At 36.1% G+C, this 13,815-nt stretch overlaps 3 protein-coding genes across 3 annotated transcripts; all 3 read right to left on the bottom strand.

Moving 5' to 3' along the window:
- LOC108662003 (NAC domain-containing protein 7-like) lies at window positions 619-1,703 on the bottom strand. Its single transcript, XM_018121007.1, has 2 exons — window positions 1,009-1,703; window positions 619-670 (listed from the first exon to the last, which is right to left on the bottom strand). The coding sequence occupies exons 1-2, from the start codon at window positions 1,701-1,703 to the stop codon at window positions 619-621; spliced, it is 747 nt and encodes a 248-aa protein (XP_017976496.1).
- Window positions 3,836-8,916, bottom strand: LOC18599349 (alcohol dehydrogenase-like 6). Its single transcript, XM_007029282.2, has 10 exons — window positions 8,692-8,916; window positions 8,432-8,568; window positions 7,855-7,892; window positions 7,191-7,513; window positions 6,839-6,921; window positions 6,661-6,736; window positions 6,511-6,572; window positions 6,101-6,196; window positions 5,820-5,981; window positions 3,836-4,186 (listed from the first exon to the last, which is right to left on the bottom strand). Exons 1-10 carry the CDS (start codon window positions 8,732-8,734, stop codon window positions 4,070-4,072), a joined length of 1,137 nt encoding a protein of 378 aa, XP_007029344.1. The 5' UTR covers window positions 8,735-8,916; the 3' UTR covers window positions 3,836-4,069.
- LOC18599348 (codeine O-demethylase) lies at window positions 9,980-12,101 on the bottom strand. The gene is made up of 4 exons (XM_007029280.2): window positions 11,804-12,101; window positions 11,197-11,438; window positions 10,750-11,074; window positions 9,980-10,613 (listed from the first exon to the last, which is right to left on the bottom strand). Exons 1-4 carry the CDS (start codon window positions 12,056-12,058, stop codon window positions 10,347-10,349), a joined length of 1,089 nt encoding a protein of 362 aa, XP_007029342.2. The 5' UTR covers window positions 12,059-12,101; the 3' UTR covers window positions 9,980-10,346.

The following is a 13,815-nucleotide window of genomic DNA, read 5'->3' as shown; positions in this document are numbered from 1 at the left end:
TGGCCCATGCGCCGGTCATCACCTAAGATTGGGCTATGACACCTTTAGACCTCTAATAAAGGCTTGATACAGATAGGAATATGTTGAAAAGCTGGTGCATGAATAAAGTGAACCAACCAAAGAAACTGCACAAGATTCCACTAAGAATCTTAAGGTTTGGCCAAAAAAGCTTGATTTTATCAAAACTTCAAAGTTTTAGGGCTTGGATTTTCTCTCTTGAAATTGAAAATGCTAAAAAAAGGCTTGAAGATATATAAAGACAAAAAATTGGATGACTAGTAAGTGTAGACACCCATTTTTTGTACTAAAAATAATAATAAATAATAATAAATAATAAATAATAATAAATAAATAACCAAAATTTTTTAAACAATCAATAAACGCATGCATATAGATACTATCATTTTATACTGTCATTGCATGCCACTCATATTTTGCAAATGGCGCGGGAATCCCAATGATGGGATTTCCCCGAGGAACTCGTAGAGACGAGTTCTTCCGGGGATATATCTAGGTGAGAAAAATTTCGAGACTTCACCAAAGCGTTGGGATAGTCTTCGAATAATTTTCAAATAAAAGATTACCGACTCCATCATTTAAAAAAAACAAGTCACGACATCATTCTACGCTTGCATCATATGCATACGTAAGACCAAGTGAATAACTCAGTCTGACAATTCAATAAAATATTTAATTAATGAAATAGGGATTAAACTAAGAAAAGGCTATATTAAGATAACTTAAGATTGAATGGTACTGTTCGTGAAACGGGCGCACGGAGGTGCTAACCCTTCTCAGTGCGTAACCGCACTCCCGAACCCATCTCTAAAATGTGGACCAGTTCTCGTTCTTTCGACGGACCTAAAAATAATTTAGGACTTCGTCGATTAAGAATCGGGTTAATAAGTGACCAATCGCAACTAGTAAAAAAGATTGGTGGCGACTCCCACACCCACGCGAATATTTAATTTTCGCCCGCGTCTGGCGGACGGGTTCCCGGACCCGCACGTCACGACACCCAGTAACTGCTCCATCTCCTTGAAAGAGTAATCAACAATCTGATTGTCGTCGTTGATCTCCCATAGCTGGTCCACATCCTTAATAGGGTCATCATCTTTTGATATTTCCTTCTCATGTGCATACAGTAGTTGATCAACTTCATAACTTCGTAGGTTTCCGTTATTAAAAACGGTGGATGACTGAGTTTGAATCTGATTGTCGTCGTTGATCTCCAATAGCTGATCCACCTCTTTAAAAGGGTCATCATCTAGTAGCTGATCAACTTCATAACTTGGTAGATTTCCATTATTGAAAACAGTAGATGACTGAATCTGAGACTGATATTCGTCTTGATGATGATGATTCTCATCTGAATGCGGCAACAATAATTTTCCGAACAACTCTTTCTCCCAAATAGAATCAGAATATTCATCATGTGGAGAACCAGAGGTGTCCTTGATCTTGCAGATAACCCATTCTTGGAACGTGTCTCCGGGAAGACGATACTCATGCATTAACCACCTAGTTTTGGTGGCATCCTTTCGACTTTTTTTCTCATCCTTGAACTCAAAAAAGTTAAGGGTTCTGACGAACCCTATTTCCTGTTGCTGCTCATCAAGTATAGGCTTCTCAGCGGTTGAAGACCTCCAATATCCACCACTGTCTCCAACTCCTAGCGTTTCGTCGTAATGATGACTTTCCATTTGCATTCTTCTTGGAAATCCTCTGACGGTGGGTGAAGATGAATCTCTGGTTGCTTTTCAAGAAGGGAAGACCATTCCCGTTGTTCACATCAAAAAAGACACTTGGTTTGGTGGAATAGATGTCTGCAAAACCAATCACGTACTGCAAATCACCTAAACTGCTCATTGATTCACCAGAAATCAACATGGGGAGATAGTGAGAAACGATGTCTCGATCAGAAGGATCAAAAACCACGCCTAGGGAATACATTCTCAAGGTTTGATGAGAAGAGTGATGGCACTATTTCGCGGTATTTTAACGCTGGAAAAAAGAGTTACTGTTCGTAGTGCTTTTATAGGAAACCAGTAGTGTTTTAATAGGAAACAAGAGACCTGCCCTGCCAAGCTGCTTACGCCGCGTCTCTTTTACACTTTTTTTTTTTTAAATATTGCAGAGAAAAATGCACAGGCTTCCGGGATCCTACCGATAGGTAGTGAGTTTCCTATTATCTCCCCAAGTTTGATTGCTGGTGACGGCAGCAGCCACGTGGGGTTATTGGGCAATCTCATTCTCAGCTAATGCTTGTGACGTTTACTCCCACAAGCCTTTGCTTCTTTTTCAGCTCCCGCCAACTCCAACGGGAAAAGACCTACAAGGACTCCTGAAGGCGAAGGCGAAGGCGGATAGAGAAACCTATTTTTAATGATAATCAAGAGAAGGTAATTATAGGGTACTTGAATATGCTTCAGTTTTTGTATTCTTCTGCTACTTTGCTGCCTCTGGGTTAATCAAATTTCCTGCCTTTCTTGAGCAGCTTTTGTAGGGTCTTTCTTGAATGAAATACAAAGTTAACTTTGAAAAAAGAGGTGTGCTTAACTTTTATGAGCACAAGGCCGACACAAAGAATGGAAAAGATGCTACCAAAACTAACTGGAATATGCATGAATATCGTCTCCCCGGCGATAGGTTCCCAGAAATGGTATATTTGCAAACTCAAAGGATGAATAGGTATCGGTTTGTCTTGACCAGATATTGATACAGGTTTGATGGTAACCTTCCTATTTAATATAATAGAATTCAACTAATATGGTGGAACTGGAAGAACCCTTTTGGAATGAGTATGGGCAATTGCAGCTTTCTGGTTCACCAAGTCAAGCCGATCCTTTGATTCTCTTTGGAACTGCAAGAACTTGATCAGATAATGAGTTGCAAAACTATTCTTTTTGTTTCGATTGCCATTCTAAATCTAAAGCTGCAAGTGATAGCTAAATACATCTCAGAACACTTTCCTTCTCTCATATATCATGGGAAGTAAACACATAATATTTCTACTGTTAAATAACATAAAAACACATTCTTACCCCGACCAAGCTTGTGGAATGTTTTACAGATGCACAACCCTGGGAACAAAAGGTTTATCTTGAAGCATTCAAGCCTCGCCGTTTATTCTCAAGACTCATTTTTATCCTTCTTAAAGTTTAAAATCTAGCATTAAACACTACAAATATAGCCACTGGTAATAATGCTAAGGATAGGCTGCGAAGTTCTTCATGGACTAATAAGATCTCCAACTGCACAAGTTGGAAAGTAATTAATAGGATAAGATTTATAAGAATTAGTGGGCCTCAAGATTGACATTTATAAAAGTTAATAATTTAATTAATTACAAATGGATATAACATAATAATCATTTTTTTAATTACTTGATACTTAATATGTATTAGCAAAAAAATCAGTTTTTTTAATAATAAGGAAGTTTAAAATAAAGAAATTCTTAATTTTTTAAACGTATGTCCTGCTAATTTCTTTCTACTTCTATCCCTCCAACTCTTTGTTCTTTTCTACTTGTTTCTTCTCCATTAACATTTAATTATTTAATAAAAAAGTAAAATGACACATTCAAAACCTTCTTACATTTTGGCATTTTACTCAAACATTAATATTATTTATAACGATGCCAATAAAATCTTTAGTTTCTATATCTTTTTTCCAATTGTTCTTTGACATTTTGTGCTATATATAATTTTGTGTTTAAAAAAAACAGATTTAAATGCTAGAAAAATGAGCATTTTAAGGAACGAAATTATACTTTGAAACTAACTAGGGAGGATAGTAATTAATTATGGAGGTTTTTTCCCCTTATTGTAAAGCATAACAGTAAGGATAAATGCTTGCATTTGAATATATGATGATAATATTAATATTCCAAAATAATGACATGGCAAAAAAAAAATGATGAGGTGGCAGTAGTTTCAATCTCTCTCTCTCTCTCTCTCTTTATAAGTAGTACCTTCCCAGCTCCCACCAAGGTAAACAGCATCAAAAACAGAAGATCATTTTGCTTCCATATTTATTCATGCATACTTGTGAACCCCATATATGGAAACTACTTTGGCATGTGAATAACGCATCTCAGACACTTTCCTTCTCTCATGAGACTGAAAGCTTTGTTGATATCCTCAAATGGCAGATTATGTGTGATGAACTCATCTATCTGGATTTCCTGTGGAAATGAGTTATCAAGTCAACACATAATGTTTTCTTCTCTTACAAAACATAAACACATATCCTTAGTCCTAGCAGGTTTGTGGAATGTTATTGAAGATTTATAAGAATTAGTGGGCTTCAAGATTGACATTTAAAGTATCACCTTAGATGAGATACCCAATTGACCAACCATCACAACTAAATGTCCCTTTTTATGAGAAATCTAATTGGAGACTTAATTAACTTGTGTTCCTTCCATTGCTAATAGAATTCCCTTAGTATCATATATTAAGTAGCCGGTAGACATGCATTATTATCGTTGCACATTCATTTGTGCAAAACATTGACTGCATGCATTTGAACAGTTCAGTCTAAATTTCTCTGCAAGTTCCTTTGACTTTTCTCAATCTATACAGTTTGTCAATTTAATGAGATCCTGGTTATATGATAGTAGACACACAAACATTACAGTAAGCCATTTCTTGTCAATTTAATGTGACTTTTCTCATTTACACAGTTTGTCAATGCGATGAGACCCTGGCTATATGATAGTAGACATACAGACATTACAGTAAGCCATATCTTGAGCACGGATGGACTAGAAAGTTTCATAATAGATGAACTTTTTGCTAATACAATCTTTTGATTTCATAACAAGTAGCGAATATTTTCTCTGAAGGACCAATTCTATGAAATAATCTTAAAGGCGGGTAAATTCCACTTATGGTCCCTAACTTTTTATTACAGTTCCACTTGAGAAGCTAACCTCTGAATTTTCTAATTTGGATCCTTAACTTTCTAAAATGGTTCCATTTTGATCATTTCATGAAATTGTTTCGTTAAAATTGACATCATATTCATGTTGTAAATTATGTGATACGCCACGTGGACATTCCCTGGCATTCTGTGTGGACATTTTTCTCAGTTATTAATGGAATAATCTAACATAAGGACCAAAATGGAATCACATTAAAAGGTTAAGGACCCAAATGGAATAACTCAGAAGTTAGGGACTAAAGTGGAACTAGAATAAAGACCATGGATGGAGTTTCCCCTTAAAGGTCATGCAAAATAAAATTAAGGTATGGAGATTGAAGCAAGGGGTTCCTTTTCAAAGGGCTATCCATATAAGAAAAAAGACCATAAAATTGCTCAGCTGTTTTCAACTTAAAAAAGGTTCAAGACCAAAAACTGAAATCACCAAAGTACTCATTCATTTATTTATGCTAAAATGTAATAATGTTGCTATCTCTCATTTGCTTTCTAATCCAAACCAGTAATTGCTCTACAGCCTTTGCTAATGCTAATTTAACCATTTCATTTGTCTTTTTTTGCCTTGTGCAATATTCTAAAACCATCTGATTGTAGGCAACACACATTTAAGTTAAAATTGAGTGCTTTAGGACTCATTCAAGCTATAAAGCTATAGTATGCAAATCAAGGAACTTTCTGGCTATTATAGTAAGAGCTGTGTTGTATGTACAGGGAAGGGATATATGCCCTAAATTTCACTACTGATGAGATGTCTCGTACTTTAGAACCCAAAAAGTTAGCACAGTCCAAAAATTAAACTATTAAAGGAAAAAGCAACTAATTATGCTATTTGTAATAACTATGCATCAATCCACAGGAAGTTCTGCAATTCTTACCTTATTCATGTACTTCTCTACTAATGATGGAAGATCAGATTTAGGTTTCCATCCTCCAAATAGAGATCCTTTCAATGTTTTTCCCGAAAGGAATGCTGAATAGTGAGCTGCTATTTCAGGCTTCATTTTTGGTACACCAAGAGTAACTGTCAAACCCCAACCCTATGAGACAACAGAGGACTGGAAAGTTTCAGTTTTTTTGTTTTTTTGAAAGTTTCAGTTTGATGAATAAATCTTCTTTAAACAGAGAAGAATTAACAGATAATATGAAAAGAAATTACATCACAGCACGATTGCAATGCAGTAGCTACTGTTCCAGTATCACCTATGCATTCAAAGGAGTAATCTGTCCCTCCACCAGATAGGCGCTTAATAACCTGGATATTTTTTTTAGAAAAAAGAAACATAAATTGAATTTTAGTTTCCCATTGCATTGTCTAAGATTTCAATACTGCTTTTTTTTGTTTGTGTGTGCATGCATGGTTGAGCACACGGACAAGTATAAATCTATGCTTGTTTCTGCAGCAACCTTATACTGGCTAGCATAAGTCATGTAAGAGGCATAATCAGTGATGATGTTATCTTTCTATTGAGATCATTCAGCCTTTTGAATATCATTATATAATATGGATATATATTCAACAATATTATAAAAGAATTTTCTGATTTTTATTGCTCCTTGAATGAATACCTGCTGAATTGGTTCTTTACAATCCTTGGGGTTCAAAAATTCTGTGACTCCAAAAGCCTTTGCTGCAACCATAACAACACATCATTTTAGAGAATTTTCAACAGCACAGAACTCAAAAACCCATAACTTGGAGTGCAATATTTATACTACCTTTTTCATACTTTTCAGGATTAGTCTCAACACCAATTATTTGAGATGCTCCCCTAAGTTTGGCACCTTGTGCAACCTAATCATAGAAGCTTTGTAATAATTTATCAAAATGGATCAAATGTGGCTGACAGATCATTACAGCACTGAGCTTGTCACTAAGCATTCTACTTATACTTACAGCAAGGCCTACAGTTCCAAGACCAAAAATCACCACAGTTGATCCTTTAGATATATCAGCAACATTCCAAGCTGCACCAAGACCTAAAACCAAAGCTTTGACTGTCAAGTCTAGTCAACTATAATTGAGAATTACATCTATTGAGACAAACTTATATTGCTCAAGAATATATAAGTTAGCTAAGGAAAGTAGGAAACCCATGGAACCCCAAAAATTTTAGTACTTTCTTTCCAGCATTAGCTCTTTGTAAAGGTTTCAACATATATTCATACTACTGCATCCGTTAAACAGAAACATAGAAACAGAGAGCTGCACGCTGAGTTCTGCAATATCATACTAAAAGTTCTTTTACCTGCAGCTACTCCACAACTTAGTAGGCATATTTTCTCCAGAGGTGCATGTGGACTGACTTTGACAGCACATCCAGAGTGCACAACTGTATATTCACTGAAACTTGAAACTGCACAGTAATGATAAACAGGTTCCCCTTTAACCGAGAAGCGTGTCCTCTGATCACTGTGCATTACACCTCTTCTTTCCAAACCCAGGACTTGGCACATGTTACTTTTACCTGATGCACAGTGAATGCATGTCTTGCATTCTCCAGTGAATACTGTAAGCACATGGTCCCCCTCCACAAATTCAGTCACTCCCTTGCCCACACTCTCAACAATCCTGCAAAACACCACTAAACTATAATCCCACTTTCTTTATCAACTGTGTAATGAGCATATGAAAGTCAATATAAACATAAAAAAAGAAAAAGTAATGCCGTATACAGCAAGGATATCCTTATTTTTTAAAATCTCGAAAATTCTAGTGGAGTTCTAATTGACTCTACAATTGCTGTGGCACATTATATGCGGTGCATTAAGCAGTAGTATATACAAATCTATTTATCATGGTTTAATTAATTGTCTCCAACATTTGTTCAAACAGATAGAGCAAGGGCTTCAAGTTTAAATGAACAAGGGCTTGTAAAGAACAATTAAAACCAGAAAGGTTGCAGAACTGACCCTGATGCTTCATGGCCAAATATCCGAGGAAATATAGCCTGCAAATCAGCATGATCTGTTAGATATACAAGCCAATGTTAGAACAGAAATGGTAGAAAAAATTTTGAAGAACAGATAAGAAGAAGTGTCTCTGTGGATCAAAACTAATAGAACAAGAATTTGTTTCGCCAGCCACACTTTGAACGATCTTTTAAGAGAAAATACAATTAAGATTTAAACAGAAACTATATCAACAACATTATTATGAAGAAGACATTGAGTTAACTAGAATATTTTTCCCCGCAAATTTCTTACTATTTGGAGAGTCAACTAGAATTTTTACCACCTAAATTTCTTTCTAGTTTGAGCTCTTATGATGGCATCTCATCCTTATTCATTGAACATGACATCAAATACATGAATAACTAATCTTTTTTTTTTCACTTTCTAATAAGGGGACTCCAATCTTATGCAAGGGAAAGTTAGGTAAGATAGAGAGGAAGGGAACACAATCAGAGTTAAACTATAAGTATAAAAAATGGGAAAAAAATTGGGACTGAAATTCTAATCTATAGAAGAAGAAGAAAAAAAAAAGCACCTGAGTTTCCCAAGCAGTAATGTCAGTGCGGCAAAGAGAGGTACAAACAACTTTGACCCTGATTTCATGAGGCTGAGGTGGGCTTACTTGCACTTCCTCCATCACCAGTTCCTTTCCAGCTTCCCATGCCACCATTGCTTTAACAACAAAATATAAATAAAAAGAAAAGTATTCAAACATCAATCAATCAAACCATAAATACAACAATTAAGAAAAGAAAGAGCAGAAAAAAAAAATGATTGATGGGTGTCAAGACTTACCTTTGCATGTTATCACATCGGGTTGTTTAGTGGAGGATGACATTTCTGCTGAAACCTTGGTTAATTTCAACTGTTTTTCCTTCGTTTTTTTTAATGTTTTTGTTTTTCTTCTTTGTGTTAAAGTTTGAAGAAAGGAAGAAGAAGGGAGGAAGAACAAAGGTAGTTGGTGAAGAAGAGCAGCAGTTGGTAGGTGAGTTCTTGAGTGTTTCAGGTTATTTCACCCGGCCCCATTTTAATTGGGCTTTCTTCATTTTAGGGGAAGCATGCCTCCTGGTTGACCGCACCTACCACCGGTAAGAGTTGGCTAGGGAATAGGGATGCAATGGGCCGAGACCGGTTGAGTTAAATTGGATTCATTTTGGTTTAGGAATGATTGGGTTTATTATTTAGGTTTGAATTTTTTTTTCGGATTATTTCATATTTTAGGATTTTTTTTACCAAAATAAGAATAAATAGTTACCACCTCACGTCACTCCAGAATTAATGCTGAGAGACCAATATATGGTAGCTGTTGCTGTAGCATGACGGCATTGGTCATAAAAATCAAGCTTTGATTAAATTGTGTTATCCAAAAAACGGTTGATGAAAAATCAATTAGAATATCTCCACATACATTTAATGTTACGGATTACTTATTTACAATTGACTCAGTTTTTAACATTGATCTTTTGTTCCCGACACCAAATCCCTTTATCATGGATTTGTATTGACGTTGAAATTCACTGCACAACATAAACATCGAATATGACTCCACCACCCTTATGATCTAATTATTATATACAAAAATAAATTATGTTAATGCCTCTATCAAATAAAATAATTTCAATATTATTGAGAAAATTTTTATCAATTGGTCCAATCTCTTGGTTTGATTTATTAACCATTTGGCCTCTTATTACAGCGCTGCTAACATTTGTACGATGCCTTAGCTTTAAATGCAAAGAGAGTCGAAGTGGGGAACAAAAGATAAAACTTCATGGTTTGTGCTTAGGACGGTGGAAGTTTGTATTAATCAGGATTCAAGAAGAAGGTGTGGTTAGCATTGACAGATGATGCGAGCCATAGCCAGGAATCATCGCTCCTGTACGAATGACTTCAACCCTGTCTGCTTTTCATCTTCATCTTCTAATTAATCATTGCGTTTTGGGATCCTTTGGATTGAAGTAGAGTCGAGGGCCACAGAGAATAAACTTTTGTTTGATGCAGTCCCAAATCTAAAAGTTCCATCAAAATCTACACCATTCTTATCACTTGAAGAACTCAATATATAGCAGAAACACCATAAAAATTTTAAGACTAAAACTCACTCTTTCGATTGATTTCAAAAAAGTTTAATACAAAGTACAGTGCAAGACATGATCAAACAAGCCATTAATAATCGAGACCCAACTTATTTTTCTGGTAGAAACCTTACATAGGCAGCTAAGCTCTCATCTTAGATACAAACAAGCTACATTTATATCCACACTACACAAAGCTGCAATTGCGATTGAGAACAAACTCACCGCAATTGAGATTTTTTTATTGCTATTTCTATGATGTTTGGTTTTGCAATTGTCATCAGATGCAGCTCCAATTGCAATGCCAAATCTTATTACCAAACCACAACCGTATCAGCATGTAAACATATGTACGTAAGCAAGGAGTTTTGAATATCAAGCTGAGTTGTCTTGTCCATTTTGAATCCTCATATGGTCCAGATATGCTTTTCCACTGGGCTTACGAGAAGAGTAATCTTTGAAGTATTGCTCCACCCCCACCTTTCTAAATAATGGAGGGTTATCTGGATTTATCAGACTAGGTGCAGGCCCAACGTCAGCCCCATTTTTGGGATTGATGGAGAAGGTAATGGAGATTCTTTCCTTCTCTGCATTCGTAGAAACCTTGTGCTCAATGCTGTGATAAACCCCGTTGCTAAATATCTGTATCAACACAATTTTTTAAGACAATTAAGATAAAAGAAAAAAATGGTACAAAAATGACACTAATAGCTAGGGATTCTTATTATTTAATCCACTTATATATATATATATTAGAATTTATAGAAGAGAGACAAACCTGCAAAATGTCTCCTACATTCACTATAAAGGCATCAGGGTTGATGCTGAGAGGAAACCAAAGTCCATCTTTCTTAATCTGAAGGCCATCCACTCCATTAACTTGGTGCAAGATGTTGATAAGGGTTATATCTGAGTGAGGAAAAAGGCCCATCACCAGCTCTGGTTTTGGACAGGGTGGATAATATGCCAATCTAACTGCTTGTATCCCATCATCAAAAAACTCCATCATCTCCTCTACATCAATTCCCAAAGCTTTTGCCATTGAACCAAGAAGTTTTGCGGCAATCTTTTGGAGTTCCGATAAGTAAGACTCCAAGGTGTTTCTGCACGAGATTATATATTAAAAGGTCAATTTATGTGAAGAGAGTATAAAATCTATCATATTAAAAGAGGCTTTTTTTTTTTTTATCAGATTCAATAAAGAGAGACAGACAGAGAGAATTACCTTAGGGATGAAGGGAGCTCTGGGAAGAGATGAGGCCTGCGTCTATGGACAGGGTTAGTAATTATATTCAAACTGTCAACCCAGTCCAGTTTTCCCCCTTCTCTGCTCCTGCATCCATACCCTTCCCAATCTCCTGCCCTGATCTTGTATTTCATTTTTTCTTCCAAGGGAAGCCTATAAAATTCTTCCACCTCATGTTTCAGTTTGTCCAACAGTGAAGAGCTAACTCCATGGTTCACCAACTGCAAAACCATTAGCTCTGAATATATTTTTCTTCACATACTCTTTTGTACTATTTTTTTTAATTTTTTTCTTCTAAAATAAATTACTTGTAGCTCTATTACCCGTATATGTACGTTCTAATTAACATATTTTTCCATATGATTATATCGAAAATTAATCCTTTTATATGTATTTAGTATAAACGAACTTCATATGGTAAACATGAAAAGGAAACTTAATTATGCACCTGGTCAAAAAATTCAAAAGAAAAAATCAAAGATCCTAACTCTTAAATGGAGTTTGGATGGAATCAATTAGCTTTTCCTCTTTTTCATGCATGTTTACATTTGATTAGCTAAGTTGCTAAAGCAGAATTGAGAAGAACCTGGAAGATACCCCAGTCTTTGCAAGTTGAGTGCAATTTCTCGAGTTCAAGGTCATTGTCATCATCTCCAGAAACCAAACGAGCCATGTCAATGGTTGGGATTGGTGGCGAAGGAGCAGTGAAAGAGAGGGAAAGGGGTTCTTGAACTAAACGAACATATTGTTGTGGGATAGTGATTATTGGCCCTTTGACGAGCTCTTGAACACTAACCATTAAAGGAGAGCTGCTAAAATCTTTTGGGTTTGATAATGCCATATTGCTAAATGCTGAAAGTGCCTCTACACATAGCCTAATTGGACAGTATTTATAAGGGAAAAAAAATGGGGATTTTTTTTTAAGCCCTTATAAATAACGTGTTTTTGTAAATAACTAACAAGATACTTTTAATTATTTTTAGTCATCAGAAAAGATTTTGAGATAAAAATACCCTTAATGAGCTGTATTCGTTAGCGTATACTCTCAAACAGGCGAAAAATGGAAAAAAAAATAAATATGCAAAGATTAGTTGTGCAAAATACCCAAATTTTTTTTTCGAAGGTTGTGCAAAACAAAATAATGTTGCATGAGATAGGTTTTCATAGATTTGGAACATGACATTCAGATAATAGGAGAAGAGAGATATTAAATCGAACGAGGAACAGGTCGTCATGAATGGAAAGCTTGGCTAATGATGTGAAACAAGAAATCCTTGATACGGTGGTGAATTGAAAGGAGAAAGATGTGAATCTAAAGCAGGAAATGGTCCTGTTATAGCAGGCCATATGTTAGATGGCTGTCGCAGGGCAGGGTTTAGAGTTTGTGAAACGTCATGTTGGGAATGTATGACACGGCACCGCTCAGAGTTGGTGAGACGCCATGGAGGGAATCTGTGAGACACCAGAGTTAAGAGTTTGTGACACGCCATGATGGGAATGTGTGACACGGCAGCGTTTAGAGTTGGTGAAACGCCATGGAGGGAATCTATGACACGTCAGATTAAGAGTTGGTGACATAGCATGGAGGGAATCTGTGACATGCCAGCTTTCAGGGTTAGTGAGATGCCATGGATTGAATCTGTGAGACGCCAGAGTTAAGAGTTGGTGACACGCCATGGAGGAAATCTGTGACATGCCAGAGTTCAGAGTTGGTGACATGCCATGGTCATGTTTAGAGTGTGTGACACGGCATTGCTTGAAAAGCTGACATGCCATGGTCATGGTTTAGAGTGCGTGACACGGTAGTGCTTGAGCAGCTAACACGTCATGGTTTGAAATAAAGAGAGAAAAAAAAGCGGGCAGTTAACGTGATAATCTTTTGGACTTCCACTGTATTAATTTCCCTTTTTCAGAATAAATAAGAATATTATAATGCCATTTTTCATTTTAAACAGTTATTATTCAGAATTCGTAACGTCTGTGTAATTCATTTCTCATTCCCGTCGGTACCGGAGTGTTTGAGAAGGCTTTTTGCAAGCGGAACGAAACCACAGCACCAGTAAAAATGTCGGCCATGAATGAAGAGGTTAGTGAGTCTCAAATTCGCAACATTATTGTGTTTGTTAATTTTTTGGTTTTTTCCTGGGTTTGTTTGATATGTTCGGGTTTTTTTGTTTTGTTTTGCAAATGTTTAGACTGTGTTTTCTTGTTGGTTTGATGGTTGTTGTGGTTAAGTCGCAGTGGTTTTAGCGGTTTTGGGTGTTTATCGTGTGACGCCATTGTTATTATAATTAGTTATTAGCGTGTGACAGCATTTTACTTGATATGCATAGCGTGTGACAGCATTTTACTTGATATGCATGGCGTGTGACAGCATTTTACTTGATATGCATGTCGTGTCACAGCATTTTACTTGTTATGCATGGCGTTTGACAGCATTTTACTTGATATGCATGGCGTGTCATAACGTTTAACTTGATATGCATGGTGTGTCACAACGTTTAACTTGTTTTGCATGACGTGTCACAACATTTTACTTATTATGCATGGCGTGTCACAATATTTTGATTGCAATGCATGGCATGTCACAATATTTAT

The sequence above is a fragment of the Theobroma cacao genome, chromosome 5, assembly GCF_000208745.1.
Source record: "Theobroma cacao cultivar B97-61/B2 chromosome 5, Criollo_cocoa_genome_V2, whole genome shotgun sequence".
NCBI classification, from domain to species: Eukaryota; Viridiplantae; Streptophyta; class Magnoliopsida; order Malvales; family Malvaceae; genus Theobroma; species Theobroma cacao.
This window is presented reverse-complemented; position numbering and strand designations above follow the sequence as displayed.